Source organism: Eulemur rufifrons, chromosome 7 (assembly GCF_041146395.1).
Source record: "Eulemur rufifrons isolate Redbay chromosome 7, OSU_ERuf_1, whole genome shotgun sequence".
Lineage (NCBI taxonomy): Eukaryota > Metazoa > Chordata > Mammalia > Primates > Lemuridae > Eulemur > Eulemur rufifrons.
In genome coordinates, this window is record NC_090989.1 from 264713656 (window position 1) to 264738587 (window position 24932).

The 24932-nt window shown below is 43.8% G+C and overlaps 1 protein-coding gene across 8 annotated transcripts in view; it reads left to right on the forward strand.

The window, feature by feature from the left end:
* PALM2AKAP2 (PALM2 and AKAP2 fusion) overlaps positions 1-24932 on the forward strand; it is a 313634-nt gene that overhangs the window by 193925 nt on the left and 94777 nt on the right. For 2 of the 8 annotated variants that reach the window (XM_069476666.1, XM_069476667.1), the window contains exon 1: positions 14572-14785. The exons of the other annotated variants lie outside the window; for them this stretch is intronic. In XM_069476666.1, coding sequence (XP_069332767.1) covers positions 14654-14785 — 132 coding nt within the window. In that variant the 5' untranslated portion in view covers positions 14572-14653. Of the gene's footprint in view, positions 1-14571; positions 14786-24932 lie in introns of those variants that run through there. 8 annotated transcript variants of the gene reach the window in all.

Below are 24932 nucleotides of genomic sequence, written 5' to 3' on the forward strand. Positions count from 1 at the left end.
AATAAGAGAAATGGCATGCAAGTTTATTGCAGGCACAGGGGAGAATCAGAGTGTTACCCCACCACGCAATGGGGTACAGATTGTTCTATACCCTTCTTCTTGGGGAAAAGGGAGATGGAGAGACATGGATGATTTTAGGGGGGTAGTAAATTATTTTTGCGGGATTTAATGGGCTTAAAGAATATACAATGGCCTGGGATAAAGTCTGCTGGACCTGCAGAGCAGACAATGGTTTGTGACAAAGTCTGTCCAGGTGTGTTGACAGACTTCAATCTTTCTTCCTGCAATGTGAGTTCAGTTAATGAAAACTAAGGGAAGAGACCAGAGGTAATTGTTTTCTTCTTTGGCAGGTAAGGGAACTTCAAAGAACAACTTCCTCCTGTGCTTAGGGAGAGACAAAGGATGGTGGGAGGGAAGGTCAGAGAAACCTTAAGCCTTCTTCTTCTTCTTCAGTTTGGCATGTCAGAGCACCATATTCGGGGATATTGGTTTTTGAGCCCTAACAACAGTGAGGATGATCTATATACATGCTTAAGGTTGCTTAAGTGAGCATCTAGTGCTCCTGTCCTGATAAATTACCAGATGCTTTTCCATCTCTTTCTCTTACCCATTCTCCAGTGGCTTTCCCCTTGCCTTTTTCTGTTGTAGTGAAAACTTATACAGTAGTGGCCAGGTGTGGTGGCTCACACCTGTAATCCTAGCACTCTGGGAGGCCGAGGCAGGAGAATCGCTTGAGGCCAGGAATTTGAGGTTGCAGTGAGCCATGATAATGCCACTGCACTCTACACAGGGGGACAGAGCAAGACTCTGTCTCAAAAAAAAAGAAAAAGAAAAAGTAAAACTTACACAGTAGTTAAAAATACATTTTTTTTAACTACTTTTACATTTGGTAAAAGTCGTGACACACATGTAAATAGCATGTGGAAGAAGAAGACATGCACTCGGATGAGATGCCTGATTCACTGGCGAGGAGAACAGGCCACAAAACACTGACAGGACTGCACACCATGAGCTGAGCTGTTTTGAGGTCACTTGCACTGGCTGTCATTGTTAACAGTTGCTTCTTCCTCAGAAGTGACATTTATCTCTGAAAAGAAAAAGGCACCAGCAGCTACAATCCCCACCCCTCCCCCAAAGGGACCGGAGCTAGAGGGGAGGGTATTGGATCCACCATCCCACCCTCCATATGCTCACAGATTGTGAGTTTTGATCTCTAGCACTATGTGTTTTCTAGTGAATGTCAGTTTAATCAAATGAATAATGAGACTAATCGCTGACATTTATTGGGAACTTTCCGTGTGTCAGGCACTGCTCTGGGTACTTAGGGTATTATATTATTTAATTCTCAGCACAACCCTATGAGACAGGTACTGTGAGTATCTCTAGTTTACAGAGAAAGGAAGCGAGATACAGAGAGATTAAGTAACTTGTCTAAGGTCACACAGCCTCAGTCTCACCCAGGCAGTGCTTGCTCTTGATGACTATGTCACACTGCTTTGCCCCAGAACAAAATGATGACGCTAACTGTGCCGACACATTGAGCAGGTCTCCCCTACCTCACCGTCCTGATCAATAAGGGAGCTTTTATGTAGTTCTGGTTGTTTTCATTCTTCAGATGAAAAGCTGGAGTTTACCTGGTGAGATAGGATTAGATTTTCATCCTGGAGAATGGGTTGTTTTCCCAACTCTTCCTTGTGCCTTCATCCTGTCCACGTTCTGATTACATTTTTTGTTATCATCCTACTGCAGCGATTCCTGAATATGATAAAACAGCACAGCTTCCTCAGTAAATAAGGGAAGCTGGGCCTACAGTGGAAAAAATAGAGCTTTCTTTGAATCGAGAGAAATTCAGCATATAAATGTCCTACAGTATTTCTTAGGAGAATACTAAACCCACTATACTTGAGCTGGGGATAGTTTCTTCTTTTAGTTTTTCCCAAGATATCAGCATTTCTATGTTATGCCACAAATAATACAGTATTTATTAACTTCTGGTAAAAAAAAAATCAACTTATTGAATGTCATATCACATGCTCTTATATGTGGCATATTTAAGCAGGTTTAAATTTGAGGACTCTCTTTTTAAATTAATGTGAATAAATCCTTTTGAAATTTTGAAGATAAAACCTGAAATTGAGAAATAGACAAACATTCATCCACTAAGAATTATTGTAATTATTCTTAATGTGTTTTAGTTGGTTCTTGCAAAGAAAATATGAACACATCCCAAATCCCAAATATGAAAAAAATTCCAAGTTGGTATTAAGTTTATCCCATGAATTACATAGGAAAATCCCTCTTAAGAGAAACGGTATTGCAAAAGAGACAAAAAAATATTTTTCTCTTTTAAGTAAAAATATGCATCCTGTTTCTAAGCATTTTGCAAAGCATTTGACAGTTATTAAATTAAACTTTTCTCTTCCGTGTGGATTTCTTATACTGTAACAGTCACTGACCCTCCCTTCTTCCTATTTTCTTCTCTTCTCTCACCCTGTTTCCCTCCCTCCATCTCTCCCTCCATCTCTCCTCGCTCTTCCATCTTTTCTTCCTTCCTTCCTCTCTCCTTGCCTTCTTTCTTTCTTTTTTTTTCCATCACCCCTGGTAGAGTGCAGTGGCATCATCATAGCTCACAGCAACCTCAAACTCCTGGGCTCAAGCGATCCTCCTGCCTCAGCCTCCAGGCACCTGCCAGTGCACTGGCTAATTTTTCTATTTTTAGTAGAGACGGGGTCTTGCTCTTGCTCAGGCTGGTCTGGAACTTCTGAACTCAAGATCCTCCCGCCTCAGCCTCCCAGAGTTCTAGGATTACAGGCATGAACCGCCATACCTGTCCCATTCCTTCCTTCTTTGTTTCTTTCTTTCCTTCCTTATTTACCTCCTCCCATCCCCCTCCCCCTCACTCCTTTTCTCTTTCCTAGCATTCACTGTGGACCAGACACCGTGTTAAAAACTTTACCTGCATCATTCCATTTAACACTCACAACCACACCATGACATAGGTACCCTGATTTGTCCCATTGTGCGAGGAAGAAATCAATGCTTTGAGAAGGTAAAGAATTTACCAAGTTCACAAACTCTGGAAGGGTGGAGTCAGGATTCAATCCTAGGTCTGTAACATTCCAGAACCCACAGTTTATTGCTTTCCATGCAATGAGCAAATATTTCTTTTATAATTGGGAAAATATTTTAATTAAAATTTAATGTCAGGAAAATAGCTATGATCCTCTAGGAGAAGGAATTCGTCAAGAATAGATCTGGGCCGGGCACAGTGGTGCACGCCTGTAATCCCAGCACTTTGGGAGGCTGAAGCAAGCACATCCCTTGAGCCCAAGAGTTCAAGGCTGCAGTGAGTTCTGATTGCGCCACTGCATTCCAGCCTGAGAGACAGAGCAAGACCCTGTCTCTAAAAAAAAATAATAATAATTTAATGATAATAACACATAGCTAACACCTATTGAGAATCTAAGAGTTATGTTCTGTGGCCTTTATAAGCATTAACTTATCCAGTGCTCACCATAAACCTATGATATCTATACCATGTAATCATCCCCATTTTAAACACTAGGAAACTGAGGCACAGGGAGGTAAGATAACCTGGGGAAAGTCCTGCCCAGAATCAGTGGAAGAGCATGTCTCCTAACCGCAGCGCCAGAGCCCCTCTTTCTGGGATCCACGTGAGCTCTTCTGCCTGCATGTTTCTTGGGAAATGTGGAGCCAATTAACTTCGTAGATCTGTAGCAAAGAAGGGACTGTAGCGTAGGATTTCCCGTGGAGGGAATCAGTAATTGTTCCGCCATGCATTCCTTGTATAAGTGACATGTCTGAAAATTGCTGTTTGTGATTAAGGAGTTGAAGGAAAAAGAATGCCACAGATAATAGAAGAGAAAAAGGAAAGACCCATTGAATTCACACATTGTAAATGTTAGAGATTTAAGGGTCAATGAGATCCTTTCATATGATATACTAAATTCTTCTTGGAAATCTGGGAAAATCTGGTTTGTTTAGTGTTTTAAAAGTACAATTTATTTATTTTTATTTTCTTACCTAAAAAAAACTACATTACCGAATGTACTTTTTTGTTGAGTTGGTACTTTCTTTTTGAAAAGAAACTTCCTAGAAATCCTTATCAAATGGGGATTTTTTTTTGACCTAGTTAATAAGAACATTTTATTGTAATGAAAATAAGAAGTCTTTGGGCAGGCATCTGATAATTATGTGTTGAATACCTTCTAAGGGCAATGCTTTGTGCCATGTGCTTGGTGCAGCTTCCCCTTCCAATTATGTCTGGAATCTGATTTCACCATTAACATCACTGCCCCGCCATTACTATCCTGGTTTAAGCCATTATCATCTCTTGCCCAGATTATTACAATAGCTTGTAAGTGGTCCTGGCCACTCCTTTCCTTCCCTGTAATACAGACTCCACACAGCAGCAGCCACAGAGACCTTGAAAACACCTAAACCAGGCCACACGTAGTGGCTCACACCTGTAATCCTAACACTCTGGGAGGCCGAGACGGGAGGATCACTTGAGGTCAGGAGTTCAAGACCAGCCTGAGCAACAGCGAGACCCTGTCTATACTAAAAAAAATAGAAAAATTAGCTAAGCACGGTAGCTTACATCTGTCCTCCCAGCTATTCGGGAAGCTGGGGCCAGAGGATCACTTGAGCCCAGGATGAGGTTGCAGTGAACTATAATGACACACCACTGCACTCAAGGCAGGGTGACAGAGTGGGGACTCTATCTCAAAAAAAAAAAAAAAAATAGAATAAAATAAAACACCTAAATCAAATCAAGTTATTTATCTGTTTAAAGTAATTCAGTGGCTTCTCATCTTATTCAAGAAAAAAATAATCCAAAGTCCTTATCTGGGCTTGCAATGACCTCGTGATCTGCCCCACTGCCACCCTCCTTTCATCCCACCTTCCTCACCTCTGAAGGCCTCCTGGCTGCTCTAACCACTCTAAACGTGGCTGCTCAGAGTCTCTGCACCTGCTGTTCCCCAAACCCTAATGCTTTTCCCCTTGGTCTCCCCATGGCTTGCCCTCATGCTTTTTCTAGGTCTCTGCTCAAATGTCACCTTAGTAAAGAGTCTGTTCTTGACCACACTATACAAAATAGTACTCACCCCTAATGCCATCAATATCTACCCATTTACCCTATTTCATTTGTCTTTTTAACAGTTACCACCTCCTGACATATAATACATTTCTAAGACAGTATCTGCACACATGAATTTGATTGGACTTTGATCTTCTTTCCTATTATCTATGGCATTCTTCTCCATTGTTTATTGTTTATATTTCTCCATTTCCTGTTAGGATGTAAGCTCCATAAACACAGGGACTTTTCATTCATTTTTCATTTATTCAACAAATGTTTAATGAATACCAACTCTATGCCAAGCTCAGGGCATCTAGAAATTAATAAAAGAAAACAAATCCCCTGTACTCATGTAGATCACACTTGAGTAGGGAGAGATAGACAAGAAACAAAGAAACAAGCAAGTAAATATATTCTATGAAAGACAGTGATAAGTGCTTTGGAGAAAGATCAGAATGTTGTAGGGTAGGGGTGCCATTGTTATGGCTAAAAAGGATGGCCCATCTTTAACAAGGTGGGCAAAGCTACAGGATGAGATGAGCTGGAGGTCCAGGGACAGGGCTGACATGTAACCTTGGGATTCCTCAGTGCACAGCAACCGACTGCATGGGATCACAAAGAGAATGATCTCGGCCCAAATTGTGGCTCATCCCAAATTAAAGATTTAGAAGATGAGGAAGAACCAGAAAAGGAGACCAAGAGAGAATGGCCAGGAAGGTGTGAGCACAACTGAGAGAGTGTTCTGGAAGCCACACGAAGGAAGTAGTTCAAACAGAAGTGACTGACAGTCTGTTAGATCCTGCCTGCCGATCAGGTCAGATGAGTTCGCAGAAATGATCCATGGGTTTGGCAACACCGAGGTCACTGAAGACTTTGACAAGTGCCATGTTGGAGGAAAACATCTCTTTTAAGAATGTTTGTTTTAAGGGGAAACAGAGAATTGAGGTGTAGCTGGAGAAGGATGTAGGACCAAGAGAAGTTTTGTGGTTTTTTTTTTTTTTAATTATAGTGGTAGAAAACACATAACTCTTAACAAAGTTTTACATGTGCAGCACAATATTGTTAACTATTGGCACATGAAAAAAAAATTTTTAAGTGGAAGAAATTTCAGTATATTTGATGGGGTCAAAGAAAATTTATGTTGCAGGGGAGAATACAATTGCTGGGACAATGTCCTGGAGGAGAGGGGAAGGGAGGATTTGGAGGGAGGCAGAGGCTGAGAAACTCCGCTAAAGTCACATGGCCAATAATTGACAGGTCTGGATTCGAACCCAGGCCTTCTGGCTCTAGAAACCTGTTTTTTACTGACATTTTGCTATACTGTGAAATGAGAAAAACCACTTGGGTGACATGTAACTTTCCTCCTAGCTCTAATTCTTGTCTCTCCCATTTTGGTATGAATTCACCCATCCCAAGCAAGTAAAGAAAATGTCCAAGTGTAGCACGGGGCCAGCAGCATCTACCTGAACACACAGTGCTCGGCGCTTGCCTGTCTTATCTCAACCAGCCTATAAATTACTTAGCAGTCAGGCACTTGGGCTCCTCACTGCCCAAGTCTTTACAGGAGTCACAAAGTGTTTCTGATACCTGGCAGCTTTACTCATTTATGTTACTTGGCTGGTTTCCTAAGATATTTGAGTTTGCAGTGTTTGCTTCTGAGATCAACTAGGCAGTGGTCTCAAAAGAAAGGAAGGAAGGGAGGGAGAGAGGGAAGAAAGAAGGAAGGAAGAAAAGGAAGAAGGCAGGGAAGGAAGAAGGGAAGGAAGGCAGAAGTAGGGAAGGAAGGAAGACTGCAGAAGAACAAAGGCAGGAAGGAGAGTAGGAGAAGAGGAGAGGGAGAGGGGAAAGGAGCTGTAGAGAAGGTGTTTATTTGATAAACTGGAGAAGCTTCGAAGACAAGGAGGGTATGTATGCTTTACTTGATTTTATTATAAGCTTTTGTGGTTTCTAGAGTGATTTTATGTGGGCCATGATCCCAATCCAACAGAGGCTTTTAATATGCTGTAGAAGAAGCTATTAACATTCTCCGTATTTAAATGATCTTAACACTTTATAATCTTAATGGTTACTTAAAGAAGTAATTAACTTTTCTGTGTATATAAATGTAAAATGCCTTCATAATCTATCCCCATCATCTTCAGCGAACTTACATCAATGCTAGGATAAGTCATTTAGTATGCTCAATCTGGTAGAAGAAAAGGCCTTTTTTCTCATTGGATAGTTCTCATCAACGTTTGATGAGTAAACGAGAGGCTATTGCAAAGACTGTCTCTGGGATAATCAGGCTTCTTAAAATTTAGAATTTCAAGATTTGGTCTCCCCCCCCCCCATATGACTGCAAATCCTTATGGTTCTTTCCTTAAATTAACAGCTTGTGCTTAAAAGTTCTGAGGGAAACCCTTGGGAATTACTAGGAAAATGTTATAGTGCCATTTTTAAAAAAAACTAAAAAATGATTCTCCATCTTACCATAAATGAAAAAGGAGTTAAGCACCACTGGAGAAGAAAGGTAGATTTGCATTTGAAACACAGGTCACTCATGGGAAGAAATTCACTTGGTTGACTGTGAAAACTGCCTTCTGGGACCCCACACTGCTGGCACTGTTCTCCAGCATTCTGTCTGTGAACAAGCTGTGTACATTCCAAGTGTATTAGGCATGTTTTATGTTTTCAATGCTATGCTTAAAGAGCACCTCGTTTTATGCTGTCTCTCCACTAGGGCATGAACTCTGGAGTGTTTACTAGATTTTTAAAATGCTTCAGTTGTTAAATGAGATAAAATTCTCAGCCAAGCACCAAAGAACTTGGACCTCAGAGGACTTTGTTCTTGTTAATTACCAAAGTAATGCATGAATCCATTCTTGTCACCAGCACACAAGTTTTTGGGCCCCTGGAATTGAGGTGCCCACCCCTGCCATATTGCTATCCTCACCCAGGAACTCTGTCCTCTGGCTCTCACCACCCTTTCCAACACAAGGCTTCCTGTTTTGCTCCTTTTCATTACAGATGTTCGTTTGGAATAGTGTCTGACTTTTGCTTTATATTGGTACCACTTAAATGTATATTACAATGGGCAATGTGGATGATACAATGTCACATTGTCGCTGTAGAGTAGGCATAGTCCAGCTACAATGTGGAACCCAAGGAAAACAATTAGATGAGGAAATGTTGCTTGGGTTTTGGAATATTTCATCGAGTGTTTTTTTTTTTTTTTTTTTGAGACAGAGTCTCGCTCTGTTGCCCAGGCTAGAGTGAGTGCCGTGGCGTCAGCCTAGCTCACAGCAACCTCAATCTCCTGAGCTCAAGGGATCCTCCTGTCTCAGCCTCCCGAGTAGCTGGGACTACAGGCATGCACCACCATGCCCGGCTAATTTTTTCTATATATTTTTAGCTGTCCATATAATTTCTTTCTATTTTTAGTAGAGATGGGGTCTCGCTTTTGCTCAGGCTGGTCTCGAACTCCTGAGCTCAAACGATCCGCCCACCTCGGCCTCCCAGAGTGCTAGGATTACAGGCATGAGCCACCGCGCCCGGCCTCATCGAGTTTTTTTTAAAGGTCTTTTAAAAAGAGCCTCAAGCAGCTTGGAGTGAATGTCATCAGGTCATCATTTCCTTATGTTAAAGGGTTTGGCAGAGGAGAGGCCAAGTGTGAGGATGCGGGGAAAGGAAATAAATGTGGAACAGGCAGGAAAAAAACTTTCTTGGGCACAGGAAGCCAGAGACCCTGGAGCGGAAATGAAGGAAAAGCAAGCACCACAAACTAGGCCAAGAACGGGAGTACGCACGGCCCAAGAGCCAAGTGTTCTCACGTGACACTGTTCCTATCACTGTGCTTGCCTGACCTCTCCTTTTCCTGGCTAAGGACGACTGCGTCCACCTCAACTGGTTCCCAAACCAGGCTGTGTCACAGAATCAGATGGAAAGCTCAAAGAAATACAGATTCCTGGGCCCTGGGTCACCTAGGGAAAGGAACCTGCACATTGTTTTCCTAGCTTCCAGCTGCTCCAGATGTAAGCAATCTTGGGAAACACCAATTTATAAAGTCTTAAGAGCTGATCAGGCCTTACTTTAGAGAAGAGATGGCTTCTAGAAGGGTGTTTTTAATTTTATAAAACACAACTATAAGTCAATACAAACAATCCACTGACTGACATATGTCAGTCTTATATGTTGTGCATTCAGAAAGTTGAAGGTTAAAAAAGTCTATGGATGGATCATGCCTGCTATGGAAAACCCAATGATGCTTAATCTAGAGTTGACCTTTTTGCCCTTAACTAAGAATCAGAGATCAGCAGAGAAATGTCTTAATTGGGAATTTCATAAACATACAAAGTACCCAAATGAATCGTATAAAACCACTATTTGAGTTAGAGAGTAAGCAAATGATCTGTGTGAGTTCTAGGAGTTAGTTGACTGGATATCCCAAGTCTTCCTGCTTGGACTCAACTGAATAGTGTTAGAGGTTGTCCAGTATCACCCACACTATATTTATGGATATTTAACTTGAGGAGGGCCATGGTGAGTTGGGGTTAGTTCTTCTAATCACTTTTTGTTCTGATTTCCTATTTCCTCGGAATTCTTACTATCTTGCCTCTTGTGTCTGATCTCCAACCTGCACCAAGACACATGCAAGTCCCTTTGGTTCTCCAAACAAATACTGTTATCAGAGATTTAGAGATTACCAAAGTGGCCTGTTGCTCATGCCGGTAATCCTAGCAGTTTGGGAGACTGAGATGGGAAGATCACTTGGGGCCAGGAGTTTGGGACCACTGGATTTGGATGAGCAACACAGACCTCATCTCTACAAAAAACAGAAAAATTGGCTGGGTATGGTGGCACGTACCTGTAGTCCCAGCTACGTGGGAGGCTGAGATGGGAGGATTGCTTGAGGCCAGGAGTTCGAGCCTGCAGTGAGCTATGATGATGCCACTATACTACAGCCTGGGCAACAGAGGGAGACCCTGTCTTGAAAACAAAAGACAGAGAGAGAGAGTACCAGAAGTGCTTACATCACAACATAATACTCAAACAACTTTAAAAGTGTGTATTAAGTAGTCTCTTTCTCTTGGCTCTCTCTGCGATCTGGAATTTCTTATTCACTGATTCCTCACCACCCTAGTCTTTCATCTGACTCCAGAGATTTTGTAAGCTTCTGAATTCCAAAATTGAATTGCAGGCTCAAGTGTATAAACCTTTCTTTATTTTAAGAGATGTCACCAAATCATCTTCCAGTTTTACCAAGTTATTATAATTGTGAACTAAAAATAAAATCCTAGCCCCCCTGCTAACTGAATGGACCCCTCTTGGCCCAGAGGACCCCAGAACCACCTTAAAACTGAGTTCCCAGCCATGATGGGATGTGAGAGAGAAAGCACAATTATTAATACATGTGTATGATTTCCCTTTATAAATATTCACGACTCCTCCTATAGCTTGTTAAATATGTATATTTGATGCTGAGTATAAAATCCTGTTGCCTTTTGTCTCTTTTTTGAAGTGCATGTGCCTGGCTTCTGGCCTGGGCTCTGCTTCCCAACCTGTTAGAATGGCCACCCAACAGGCTGCTACCCTTTATGAGAAGTAAAGCTCTCCTTTTTCCAAAGTATAAACTTCATTAATTGTTTTTTTTAGTTAACATCATCAATTTATATTCCCATCAACAGAATATAATTACTTGATTATCATAGTTCCCTTGCCAAAAATAGATATTTATATTTTATATATTTACCTATTATTGTAGGCAAAAAATATTATCCCAATATTTTCACTTGCATCTCTTTAATTATGAAGAGTTTGAGCACCTCTTCACAAGCTCAATGGTCAGTTGTACTTATTTACCTCTACATTGCTGGTTTGTTTTTTCTATTGAAAAGTTGGTGCTGTTCTTCAATTTTCTTATTGATTTGTAAAAACTCTTTGCATATTAGAGATAGTAACTCATTGTCATATATGTTGCAAATATTTCCCCCAGTTTGTTTTTTCTCTTAGATTTCCAGTGGTGCATCTGGTCCCATGGGTATTCCCCTGGGTTTGGAATTATTCCTAGCTTTCCAATGATCTCATTTGCTGCTTGGTGGGAAAGCCCCACAGACCTAGACCTATTGGTTCGGTGTAAGCCAGCCTTTTTGTTATTGTTGTTTGTGTTAACTTTTCTCTCTTTTTCTTACTTTTTTTTTTTTTCCCCTGGCAAACCTTTATCTTCTCTGGGACACATATTACTCCCAGCTGGTGATTTTTGGTCCTTCTCTCTGCTAGAAGGAAGAAATAGTAAGTTCCCTTTTATGATGGACCAGTCTCAGCCCCTCTTTTTAGTTTTCAGATCAGCTGAGCCACTCACAAGCCTGTTTCCTAGCTGCTACTCTTCTCTGAGCTTGGGGGAGGTGTCTACTGCTAGGACATTATTATTTGATGGATTTAGTTCATTTTGCTAAGTTTGGGGAGCGAGGGAGAAGAGGTTCTGTCAACCTGTATCTAGGCTAACTTCTTTCCCAGAAACCTAGCCTTTACTTTTTGTGTTTCTCTAGTAAGAACATTCCTTGGTTCCCCAGGAGGCCACTCTTGCTCAGGGGCACAGTTTTAAGTGGGCCAGCAGCATGGGAGAGGTACCATGAGCAAAAATGTACACTCAGGCCACAGTGAAAGAAACCTTGATCTCCTCTTTCCACAGGGAAATTAAGACAGAAAGTTTTGTGTCCTTGATGGTGTTGGGCCTCTGGGAGCCTATAACATTTACACATTCCAGCTGTGTTGGAATAACGAGTACATAGTCCTTACACATAATTAATAACCATTTATTTTATTCAAATGTGCTCCTAAAGTACATGTAGGAGAGTAGATGTGCTTCTTCCATAAAATATTCTCAGCTCTAATAACCCTTATTGTGTTAAGAAACATATGATGTGATGAACAGCAAGCATTTACTAAGTGATACAACCAAATTTTCCCATCTCCAGTGTTTCTCAAACTTTCATGTTTTTACGAATCACCTGGGAGCTGTTTAAACACAATTCTCCTGGCCCTGCCCCCAGAGATTCTGACTTAGTAGGTTAAGGTGGAGCCCAGGCATGTGAATTTTTAACAAGTACAGAGGTGGTTCTGCTATCTGTGGTCTTTAATATTTACTAGCTTTGAGAAATTCTGGGGCAAGATATCTCAACCTCAGCACTATTGACACTTGAGGCTCAATAATTCTTTGTTGTTGGGCACTGTCCTGTAGATGCCAGTAGCAACCCATTCTCCAACTGTGACAATTAAAAATGTCTCAGACATTGCACACACAATGTCCCCTGGTGAGTTAAATCACCCTTGATTGAGAACCACTGGCCTAGGAGAAAATAAATAAGAAATCATTAATTAAAAAGTTTTTACTTTCACATACAGCCATTCATACCCTTGCATTGATTTCATTGAACAAATTAAACAACTATTTCTGAGCATCTGGTATGTGCCAAGCCTTTTATATTAAAAATGTTTAATCATGACTGCATCTTTAATATCTTAGAAGATGGAAGAAAAGGAAATGTTCTTATAAATTAATATGGATTGAACATGCATTTTTCTTAAATCAATATTCCTAATAGTTTTCTGTAGAATGATATTTCAGAACTTTAAAATATTAACAAAATATTGACATTGCTTTCAGAAAGAATTCAGAATAAATTTGATATGACTTGTTTCACTCTTTCTAATAATGAAACTAATTTTATTTGTAAAATTTATACTTATTCTAATTTAGGAATACATGAGGAGAGATTGATGAAGTACCTGCCATGATACTATTTATAAAATCTCACCTCTGCTGTAATTTTAAAATCCTTCCTTGGAGAGTCTATGGTCCATATAAATAAATAAGTGTTATACCCACGTATGCTCATTTCAATATGAGTTTTTCAATGACATTAAAATATTAAAAATAGATCAGAATGTAGGGCACTCAATATTTAACTCCTTAATCAGTGACATGAAGAGAAGAAAGAAAGAAAGAAAGAAATAAGAAAAGAAAGAAAGAGAAAGAAAAAGAGAAGAGAAAGAAAGAGAAATTAAGTAGTTGATTCAGGACTGAAGCTCTGGCATCTCCAACCACTGGTCAGTGAATTCTATTGAAATTCAATAGTGTAAGAGACAAACATAGAAAAAAGATAGTGACAGAATTTCTAAATGCCTAGTTAGTGAAAGGAACCTATGGACATTCAGGAACCCTGAGAACAGTTGATGCCTCCATTGTAGACTTTATCCTCTTCCCTGGCTAAAGGTGTGAAAAAAGCTCAAGGCAGCAAAGAATCTTTTCTCTGGAGGATGCTGTTTATTGTGCCCTTAGCCAGGACCGGCTTTCTGGGTAGTTCCCCATGGTATCAGTTCTTTGTGTTGGAAATTAGGGACCTTTGTGGATTAGCAAAGTAGAATCAGGCCCTGGCAGTTGTCGTTCCCTGCTGTGATTGATATGTAAAATTGACTCTCAGAAGAGGACCCCAGGGCCTAGTCCAGGGGTTGAGAAAGCAGTTCTGACTTGCAAAGCTGGAGAGAGAGAATTACTGGGAAAATCATGCCTAGTGGAAAGTTGAATTCAAGAAATTTGACTTTGTGATTCTCCTCTGTCAAGAACACATCCTAAAGCAGAGTAAGACAACAGCTTGCCCTTTAAAAATGCTGTTTTCTATGTGGGGTAATTTTGCGTGTGTGTGTGTGTGTGTGTGTGTGTGTGCGCGCGCGCGCGCGCGCGCGCGCATGTGTGTCCTCTCAGGATTTCCAGACGGTCCATTTTCCAAGGGTCATTAACATTATTTAAATATTCATGGTGGGGGAGGGGAGGACAGACTGAAATTTCAGACAGATCAGGAGTGAGGGATGGCTGGCCACCCGCCTAATCGAGCCGCCTCCTTCCCCACCGCCGGCTTTGTTAACACACCCGCGTAGACCAGGCCACCAGCCGCCACACCGCGGAGGGCAGCGGGAAGGCTCCAGCGAGCTGGAAGCATCGCTGTCCACACCTCAGTCTCTGGATCACATCGGGGGGAGCCCCCAAACGCGCGGAGATACCATAACTGCCACAGAGACACACGTCCCAACCAGTTCCAGCTGTCTCACCTACCTGGCGGGCAGTTGTGGGGCTGGGTAAGGCACTAGGGGCTCGCTCTCCCCTGGGGTAGGAACTCAGCAGATCCTGGCATTGGAGCGCGCACAGAGGCCCACACACTTCCATGTACAGTCATACACATATATGTATACACCAACACACACGTCCACATGCACACACCCCGTCACGCCCACCCGTGCTCTAACACTTGTTCAACCCAGACAGGAAACACTCAGTTTCGCTCGCCTCTTGCACCCCTCCATCTCTCCATCCCTCCGGTGTCTCCATTCATTCCCCTCTGTGCGTAGATTCCGGCGAAGCCAGAGAGAAGGTGTGGGTGGATCGGGAGGGGCGGTGGGAGGGGAGGGGCGGCCCGCGGGCCCGGGGCGAAGGGGGCGGAGAAGGGGCGGGCACCCGGAGCCGGCAGGCGGGGCTCCCCGCCCTCCAGCGCGCCCCGCGGCCGCCACTCTCTGCAGATGCGCTTGCCCCTGCCAGGGGCTGCCGCGCGCCTGTACCCGGAGTCCCCCGGACACCAGAAGAGGCGGCAGTGGCCGCGCCGCGCTGGAGCAGAGCCCGAGGACTGCGCCCCCGGGAGCCGGCGCCCAGAGGTGAGTGTGTCCAATCTGGGGCGCGGAGGACACCGGTGCTGGGGTGTCCTCAGGCGTGGGGAAAGGGCGGTCCGGGAAGGGCTGGAGATCTGGGGGTGCTCGGAAGCACCGCGGGCTTTAAAGGGCTTTTTATGATCAGTGCCTTGAGGAGCGTGTGCGAGGAGGGGTCCTGGCTGGAGAACTGTGGCCATGTGCATTTGAATTCCTAGGTTTGGGGGGGAGCCACCCTTTGGCTGCTTTGTTCAATACTTGTTCACTTATATATGATTTTAAAAAGTACACTTAGGACCCCCACCACACACACACTCCACTCCCTGCCCCTGCAGCCCCCGCGCACACACAGCGGGGCTGTACAGGAAAAGCCGTGAACTCAGACGTGGCTGTGGCTGTCTCTCCAGACCCGGGAGCGGCGGGGATGGAGACACTGGTTCCAGCTCACGAGGAAGGCGCGGGTCAGGCCTCCTGGGATGGCAGCGCTGGGGGCATTTTCGGATGTCCTGAGCTTTGTAGGGACTCTGAGCCCGGGGAGGGGCGGGGGCCAGGCCAGCGGGAGCCTTTTCGGAGCGGAGTCCTGGGAGCTGAACTCGGGAACTGATGCCGGAGGAGGGAGCAGCCCTGGTGCCCCAGCAGGGCGAGCGCTGTCCCGGTGGAGCCGAGCCTGGAAGTTCGGCCTGAGGCTGGGACCTGAGTGGTTAGGATCTCCTGTCTCAGGCGGGATAGAGCTGGAGGTTACGTCTGTCCTGGCCCTTGGTGAGGACACTTTGGGGAATGGCAGGAGCAGACCGTGGGGGAGAGCGCTGGGCGAGCGGTGCCCGTAATGTCCGCGGAGGCTGCGCGCCCGCGGGAATGAGAGCGAGGAGAGGTTGGCGGCCCTGAGAAATTCTAGAGGAATGGAGTGGACGAGAGGGGCCTGCAACCAAGCCCGTGAGAGCAGGGAGCCCACACCGGGGAGCGGTGGCGCTGGTGGCCGGGTGGGAACTGAAGGCAAGGGGCCGGGCTGCGTGCCGAGCGGCGAGGTGGCGGCGAGGTGGCGAGCAGCGGGCTGCGAGCTCCCCAGCACTGATGCGAGGAACTGCCAGCGCTGGGGGTCCCTCTCCAACCCAGGAAAAAGGGGCGTCAGGGAGGCAGGTGACTCGTTTAGGGAGTGGTAGATTTCCTCCCCAGGCCCGGTAAAGCCAGTTTCCCGCGTAGGGTAGTAGTGGTGTTTTGGCTCAGAGAGACTGCGTGGTCAGACTGACAAGTCAGCACCCTTCCCTGTAGCAGTTTTAAGTGCAGCGCCAATAATTTAGGCAGACTTCCTCTATTTATCTATTTCTGAAAAGGGACTTCACCTACACACGCGTCTATACAGCTTCCCCTGTATTGTATCTTTGAATCTGTGAACAAGTTAACGTCTCCCAGAAAGCACCTTCTGTCTCAACTCACCTTCACAGGAGCTGGAGGCTGAGTAGGTGCAAACCCACCTTGCCATTGTGATCCCTGGGGATTCGTCTCCTTGTCTTTGTTCTGATTACAGTCCACTTAAACATCACGCTTTCTTTCTGGAAATGTTCCCAATTTAATTAAACATCTCTTTCTTCCAGTCTGGCAGCCTCCCCAACATTGATCAATAAAATTTTATAGTAACATGTCTAAAAATGAAGTGTGTCCAGCAAGGAGTTTATTCTGTTTGTTTAAACATAAAGACCTGCTCTAAAGCATGTTCTGAACAGCTATCTCCTGCCAGCTCTCTCCTTCCCAGTTTAGAGCCTTGGTCCTTTCCTTAAAGGGCATCTTCTGGTTTGAGTGGGAGCACACCAACAGTCATGTGGGCCCTGCAATTATTTTGAACAGCACCAACAAAATTAGTCTCCAGCCAGGAAAAACAGAAGTATTAATAATACTGCCTGGGTCTCCCAATCCCTTCCCTAACAGACTCCGCAGCGGAGTTCATTTCAGTTTCTCTCTGGGATGCTGAGGTAGGTGCTAGGGTGAGAGGAATAGCTGGGCTTTGAGATGGGACAAACATTTTGAAATACCCATTATCTCATAGTTCTGGCATGACAGTTGGCACAGCTTCCTGCCTGCAGAGTTCAGAGTTATTTCACTTTCGTAAGTGGCTTACTCAGTACCCTCCAGATCTCTGGCTAATAAGGTGAAGTAGGTTGTCTTAAGTTCATTATCAAGTGAGGGGAAAACAATCCACGGGTTGTTTTATTTCTAAAACTTTAAATATTTCATTATAGAACTAACATTTTTAAATGTTACTTTTAAAAACTGCTAACACTTCGGACTTTCTAATTATTATTGGTAATTATTGTCTAGATACTGTAATAGATTTGGTGGGCTCTTAAAATACCCATGTCCCAGATTTCTATCTCAGTTGTTATTACTAGTCTCTGCTTATTAGGGTAGTGAGAAATGTTTCAGATAAAGATGACAGTGAATTTGGATGGAGGTGTGTTAAGGGATTTTAACAGTTGCAACAGGAGTATGCTGAAAATTTACTTCTGAAGACCAGGAGTATGGTGTTTGGTTCCATTCTTTAATTTTGTACGTGTCTCAACACTGGTAGAATTGATGCTCTATCTTTAATTATCTTCTGGAATGGCTGTTGTTCGATCTTGAGAAACATAGGAGTCAACATTTGCTTAGATTATCCATCAAGGATCTAGTGTCAGCTATTGGAAGTTTGAAGTAATTGATTAATATGCTTGTGAGCTTCAATAATCGTAGTAAGTTTTGGTAGAAAATTGAATTATTTTCTTTACACTGTATAAACTCAACACCAGAGGCAGATTTTCTGTGAAGCTAAAAAAAAAAAAAAAAACCCTTAAACTTCAGGTCCCCCGCTGGTACCAGGCTCACCCCAGCAGCACTTTTGGTGGCTTGGCCCTGAGGGAGGTAGGCCTGCCTCTGAGGACCATGATGATGGGAGATAAGATAATCTCTCTCTATATACACACACACACACAAATTATATAAATCACTCTTTGTAAAATAGTCCTAAGAACACGTAAGACTACCATTCAAATTTATAGGAAAGTTGAAATGATCTCTATTCTAAAGGGGAAATCCACTATTTTGCTCGGAGAGAAAGTTACAGAGTTTGTCTACACGATTTTAAGTAGTACTTGATTAACTGGAGTACTTAAGAAATGGAGTGCTCCAAGTAACATAACTGAAGTTTAAACCTAAGTTCTTAAAATTTGTTTCAACTGTTGCTGATGAAAGTGTTTCTAAGATGTAACACATGGCTACCTTCCCTTCTTGCCTTGGTGAGTTGACTGTGGTGAATATACTGTTTTTTTTATGATGTTATTTTTTTTGTTTTTGTTTTTGTTTTGTTTAAGACAGAGTCTCACTCTATCACCAGGGCTAGAATGCCATGGTGTCAGCCTAGCTCACAGCAACCTCAAATACCTGGGCTCAAGCAATCCTCCTGCCTCAGTCTCCTGAGTAGCTGGGACTACAGGTGCATACCACCACACCCAGCTAATTTTTTTCTATTTTTAGTAGAGATGGGGTCTCACTCTTGCTCAGGCTGGTCTCCAACTCCTGAGCTCAAGAGATCCTCCCACCTTGGCCTCCCAGAGTGCTAGGATTACAGGTGTGAACCACTGCACCTGGGTAGTGATTATACTGTTGTCTGTCCATTGACAATTCAGGCTTTTGTGGTCTCAGCGTGGTACTAACATAGATATGAATTGTGGTTTTATAGGATTGTAGAAGTGTAATTGTGGACTGCTCCAGGACAGACTCTAGAGGCTACCTTTTTAGAAAACTAAAATCCCCAATCCAAATTTAATTTCAGTTTTTTGCCCCACTCTCTCGAAAGTTGAGTGCCAGAAAAATAAAATGATCAAATCTCTCCCTTCTTCCTACACTAAAATAAGTTGTGCTTTCTCCAGGGCTCAGTGACGGGTTCTTTTTCCCCGTTGAGGTGGATTCTGAGCTTGAGGACAGCATGGGAGGAGGGACTCCTACTATTCCTGTCTCCTGTCTAGGAGCACCAGTGCTACTAGGCTTGAAGGGACAAATTTGAGTAGGATCGAGAGACTTGTAACTGGAACTTGGTCACATCTTGGTAGCAATCTCAGAGTGACCCAGTGGGCCATGTAACTGGAGGAGGTGCCCTGTGGAGGCAGGATGCTACTGGCACCTTACCCAGGGCAGAGGACAAGGGGTGGGGGAAAGATGACATAATGCGGTTTTCCTCTGGTGGGTTTGGGGGTTGGGTTTTTGTTTGTTTTGTCTTCTAAGTCTTGGGAAGGATACATCTGCTGGTGGAGGGGGTTGTGGTGTGAAGGCCAGGGAAGGGGAGAGAGCCGTGGGACTCAGTGGGGAAGGTTGCTATGCTTTGAACCCTTTTCTTCTCTAAGTTATAGGCAGAGGCTTTGTGGTTGGTTTTGATGCTCGATTGGAGCAGATTGGATGAGCAGAGCCAGATATGCAGATATTTTAATGCCCCAGTTATCCAGGACCGTGATGTGGCCAAAGCACTTTAGCATTTTGGCCAAGTTCTCTGTAAGATCTTGAGCATGCCACATAAATGAATCTTAGGTTCCTTGTGTATAAAAATGAGGATATGGAAATGTACCTATTTTAAAACTTTTATTAAATGAGATGTATATAGAAGCATGTTTTCCTTGTTGTATTTACCCCCAACTTGGTTGTATTCTAAAATTAACCAGTCTTCTTTCTTCTTTATGATAGATGCAAATGATAAGTAAACAGTTTCTAAAGTTATTTTTAGAAATGCCAGCAATTGTGCAGCAGGTCAATTATTCATCCTTTGCACTGATCTAGAAGCTTTGAACTTGAAGGTTCTCCAAGGCTGACCTCTGTGTCCACTACCCACTCCTCCTCCTTTTGACTTTGGGATGTCTGGCTGACACCCCATTACCCCTGAAGCATTTACACTATTGGTAATTCGTCCATTTTTCTTTGCTCGTTCCTTCTTTAAACTTCGAGTAAGTCAGAAATTGCTCCTCAGTGAGAAAATGGACCCCAATTTTCAGGACCCTAATCCTGGTCTTAAAGCTCGCTCAAGTGACCCACGGTGTGTTGGATGTCACTGGGACTCCCTTCCCAGACTGTTCTAAGATTCTTTGCAAACTCTGTCTTTACTCTGTTCCTAAAGCAGGGACGTTGATTGAATATATTAAGTGTGGATTTACAATGAGGGTTAAAATAAAAAAGATTTTCAAAAGAGCCTGAGAAGCCTAGTTAATACAGTCCATTTTGTCTGATCATCTAACTTTTCACAGATCTGCAGGAGAGTTTGCTGGTTGGATGGATTATTACGTAGCACCATTGTGAGGTGGACACAGCAGAAACATTATTTTGAGTTAACTCTTAAGTGTTATACATCATTCTTTTCAACATATAAACAAGGTATTCTCCACCGTTGGTCCAGCCTCTCCACCAAATGGGAGGTGGCCGCCAGTGCTGCAGTCCTGGACTGGGATGAGCCTGTATGTTTAGGGATGAGTTGGTTAGAAAGAGCAGCTAGGGATTCATGAGCAACAGGATTAAAAAAGCAGAAAACCACAGCAACTGACCCAGTTTGCGGTGCCTCTGTGAGAAGTGTTCTTTTCAGTTAGTGTCTGTTGGAGGGAAATCCCCCCCACATCTGTCTGTGGAGTGGGGACTTGTCCTCTCTAACTCAGGTCCAATGACTCTCCAGTGTCTACACTCTGCTAAGGACCTTGACCCTGCACTAATGACCCGATTTCATAGGACTCTGCCTTGTTCACTTGGGCACCATGGGCAGCGTGTCTGAACGTGGGGTTCAATCACTCCCAGGATCTATGCAGGGATTCCTGGGCCCTGGCACAGGCTGTCAGAATCACACATCTGAGAGGAGCCTAGACACTGCCCTTGAAAGCAGCTCTCCTGGTGATGCCCAATACAGCTGGAGAGCTCACTGCCTTAGGGGCTGGGTCTATAGTGGATGCAGATTACCTTTCCACCTGCCCGCTTGTGTAGTCCCACCTCTAATTTAGGACAGGAGGAAATATGCTCTGGACCAGGTCTCCAGTGAAATGCTTAAGTAAGCTGATAAATCCTGACTTGCCCACCTTAGGTCTTGAGTGATTTTACCACCAGAACTCAAAGACAGTCCTGGCACCTCTTCAACAGATCTGTGGCGGATTCTGCTTGGGCTCTCTGCCCTGTGGAGCCCTAAACTCCTTATCTGCTGCACGGCATTGGTGAGAAACTGAACCAATGTATAAAGACAGATACATGCAGGACCAGAAATATTAAGCTCTCTTGGAACTATGTAAAGATGGATTTTGTTGCTTAACACATGATTTAGCAGGGTTCTGTCTTAGTTTGTATGGGCTGCTCAAACAGAATACCACAGACTGGGTGTCTTATAAGCACCAGAATTTTTTTTTTTTTTTGAGACAGAGTCTCACTCTGTTGCCCGGGCTAGAGTGCTGTGGCATCAGCCTAGCTCACAGCAACCTCAAACTCCTAGGCGCAAGCAATCCTACTGCCTCAGCCTCCCGAGTAGCTGGGACTACAGGCATGTGCCACCATGTGTGGCTAATTTTTTCTATATATTTTTAGTTGTCCAGCTAATTTCTTTCTATTTTTTCAGTAGAGATGGGGTCTCGCTCTTGCTGAGGCTGGCCTCCAACTCCTGAGCTCAAACAATCCACCAACCTCGGCACTCCCAGAGTGCTAGGATTACAGGCCTGAGCCACTGTGCCCGGCCCCAGCACCAGAATTTGTGTCTCACAGTTCTGAAGGCTGGGAAGTCCAAGATCAAGGCTCTGGCAGATTTGGCGTCTGGTGAGGGCCACCTTCTGTTTCATAGATGGCATCTTCTCACTATGTCCTCAGATGGTGGAAGGGACGAGGGATGTCTCTGGGACTTCTTTTTGTAAGGGCACTAATCACATTCATAAGGGCTCCATCCTTATGACCTAATCCCCTCCTAAAGGCACCACCTCCTAATTCCATCATTTTGGGGATGAGGCTTCAACATATGAATTGCAGAGGGGAGACACATCCAGCCCTAGCAGGGACCTTGGAAGGATTCTCATTGTACACAGTACAGATAAACAGTTATGCCAGAGCAGTTTTTCCAGAGTTGTCAGAGGGGACTGAACTGGAAGTTTCCCCATATAGGATTTAGAAGAGAATTTTGTCAGAACTTTTAGTCTTTTTAAAAATTGTTATTTTAATACACTTAGGGGTTACAAATGATTTTTTAGGTCTTTAGTGTTTTTGTGGGTCAGAAGAGTGTACGCATGGAACTGCCACCTAAGTTCCAGGAAGAGAGAGAGGGTTTCTCAGGTGGCCATCCTATCTGTACAGCATGACTCTTTCCAGGGTGTCTGTGGGGAACCTTTTGGGCTAGGACTGAGCTAGGGCTTCCTGTAGCTGAGACTGGCCCTGCAGACCCATGGAAAGCGCCATTCCCCAGGCAGGGGAGAGGGAAGGACACTCGCCTGCCCTTCCCCCACCCAGCGGTTGCCTGGCTTCAGCCTCTGATGCAGAGCTGGCCAGGGCCTGCTGGAGCCCAGCACCTGGGTGAGGTGTGTATAGAAGGTGTGAGGAAGGCCAATCCACATTTTCCTGGCCGTGGTTAACTGATTGCTTGCAGCCCCTCTCCCACTGGCTGACTGCCTCAGCTTACATTATCATGACATCATTTCCACGGTGGGATAACGCAGCCACTTACTTCGTCTGGAGCGGTGCCTCATATAAGTTTTGTGATACAGCCTACAAGCAGAGAAAGACATCATTGTTTAGCTGTTTTTATGTGGGGGTTTGGGGCAGCGATTTTTCCCAGAGGAATAAATCTTAGTTAATATTCTAGAAAATTCATATACTTAACAACCCTGAATTCCAAAGCACTCTCTGTATGTGAATTAAAATCAAGAGTCCATGTGCCACGTGCCGTGTGATTCCAAAGCTGTATTTTAGTTTGGCAGACAAGTATTTTGCATCAGAACATTTTATCCTTGCAAAGGAAAGCGAGCATTCTCCTCTGACACCATTACAGATGAGCAGAATTCATTCCTTTGGGGAAAAAAAATGAACAAACTGGTATTGGAAACTCAGATCATATCCAAAACACTTGTGATGGTTCCTCTTTTGCATCCTTTTTCCTTTAGAGAACAGTTCAGATCAGAGTTAAATGCGAGGCAGAGATGGGCCCCAAGAGTGGGAGGCATTGCTTGTGCAGGGAATCACAATGTGTACATTGTTTTTAAATATTCTTTTCATGGTATGCTTCATTACCAAAACAATTCACAGCCTCCAAAGGATGACAGATGTTATAGTGTGACCAGCACAGAGAGTGTTAAGATAGAGGAATGAAAAGAGAAGAAATCCTTCCCTCTCCAACCACCATTCAGAGTGGGATTGAATTTTCTTCTCTGGAATTGCCTGTAATCCCCAGGCATGGCTTGGTCTTGAGGTTCCTGGGCGTGGTGGTAGGAGGAGCTAAGGGGGAAGGTGGAGGGAATTCACATTTTTTGAGTGCCACATGCTAAGTCGGTTGCTTTACCTCCACCTATTATCTTCCTTCATCTTTATTTTTGCCATCATTTTTCAAATGAGGACACTGAGACACTTGGAGGTCACAAAACCAGCCAAGGGTCCCACAGCTACACACTGTTGGGCCAGTTTTCCTACTGAGCTCCCTTTCTTACTAAACTAGTGCTGTAGGGCCTTGCTGCTCAAAGTGCGGTCTGGGGACTGGCAGCATTCCCGTCACCTGGGAGCATGTTGAAACCAGAGGATCCTGAGCCCCATCTCAAGACCTACTGAATTAGAGTCTACACTTTATCAAAATCCCCGGTGATTCTTGTGCATGTTATAGTATGAGGAAGCTCTTCTACTGCAGACTTGGAGGAGGAAGGCTTGGCAGTTACCACAAAACACTGGCCAAGCCTCAGAACTAGAATCAGCAGACTGGACGTGAGAGATTGGTCTATCTCAACAAGGGAGGAAGGGTGCTGCTAGAATCTAGTGGGTAGAGAATAGGGATGCAGCTGCATATCCTCTGGTGTACAGGGTACCCCCTCCCACCAAAAAAGAAATATCCTCAACAAAATGCCAGTAGTGCTGATGTTGAGAAATCCCGGTCTAGTTGCCTGTATCTAGAATTCACATCCTGTAGAGATGTTTCTGTAGCTTTAAATGTATGCAAATGTCTAGGAAGTGGATCTTAAATGAGGTGATACAAATTGCAATGTGCAATGCAAATGTGAATCTTTTTATCAGGACTTGAAAAGAGAAAAAGAACTTGAATCAAAGCATGAAAGATTTCCATTAGTTTTAAGAGTGTCAGGCTCTCAAATGATAATCCAGTAGAAATGTTTCTAAGCATGTACTCAGTGCCTAACATTGATGGTGCTACAAGGTGACACTCCTCCCGTAATCCTGGCTGGCAACAGTGTCTTTTGTGTCTTTTTTCTGTTGCTAAGTCTTGCCCAGTCTTCTGACCTACCTTTCAATTCCCAGGCAAGTTGTACTGGGCCAGTTGTGCCACCTGGAGGCTCGGGGGAGGAATGGAATAAATGAATGATCATGCCTCTCCCTGTTTTACTGCTTTAATCCCACCACACTGCAGGCACTTCCGCTGGTAGACACCTGTCCTCTCTTCCATCTTCCTCCCTTCTCTTTAGATTCTGGCCCAGAACATCTGGAACTATCTGCCCCCCATCCCCTCTGCCTCTCTCCATCCTTTTCTTCCCTTTCTTCCCTTTGTAAGCTGACTATCAAACTGAATCAAGACTGGGAAGTGAAACCAGTGAACCTCTTGTGTATTGATGCAAAAAAATGTTTTCAAGTGAAATTATATCCAGTAAAGAACCCCTGTCGCTAATCTGGGTGTGAGTGTCCTCTTGAGAATTGCCATAAATATCTCTATCTGCTTTCTTGTTTATACTCTACTGTGATTAAACTTGCTTTTTCTCAAGGTGCAGAATTCTAAAACAGATTTTGTTGTTGTTTTGTTCTGTTTTTGGTTCTGTTGTGTCCTTCTGCTTTAATTGTTGATATTTTCACAATCATTTTCTACTACTTTTTAATGGATGTTATCTGTGAAGCAGGTTATTCTAGATAAGTTTATACCCAAGGCATTCCAAGGAAAAGAAAAATCTCTTTGCAACTTCTGTGTGCCATCTTTTCATAACTTCTA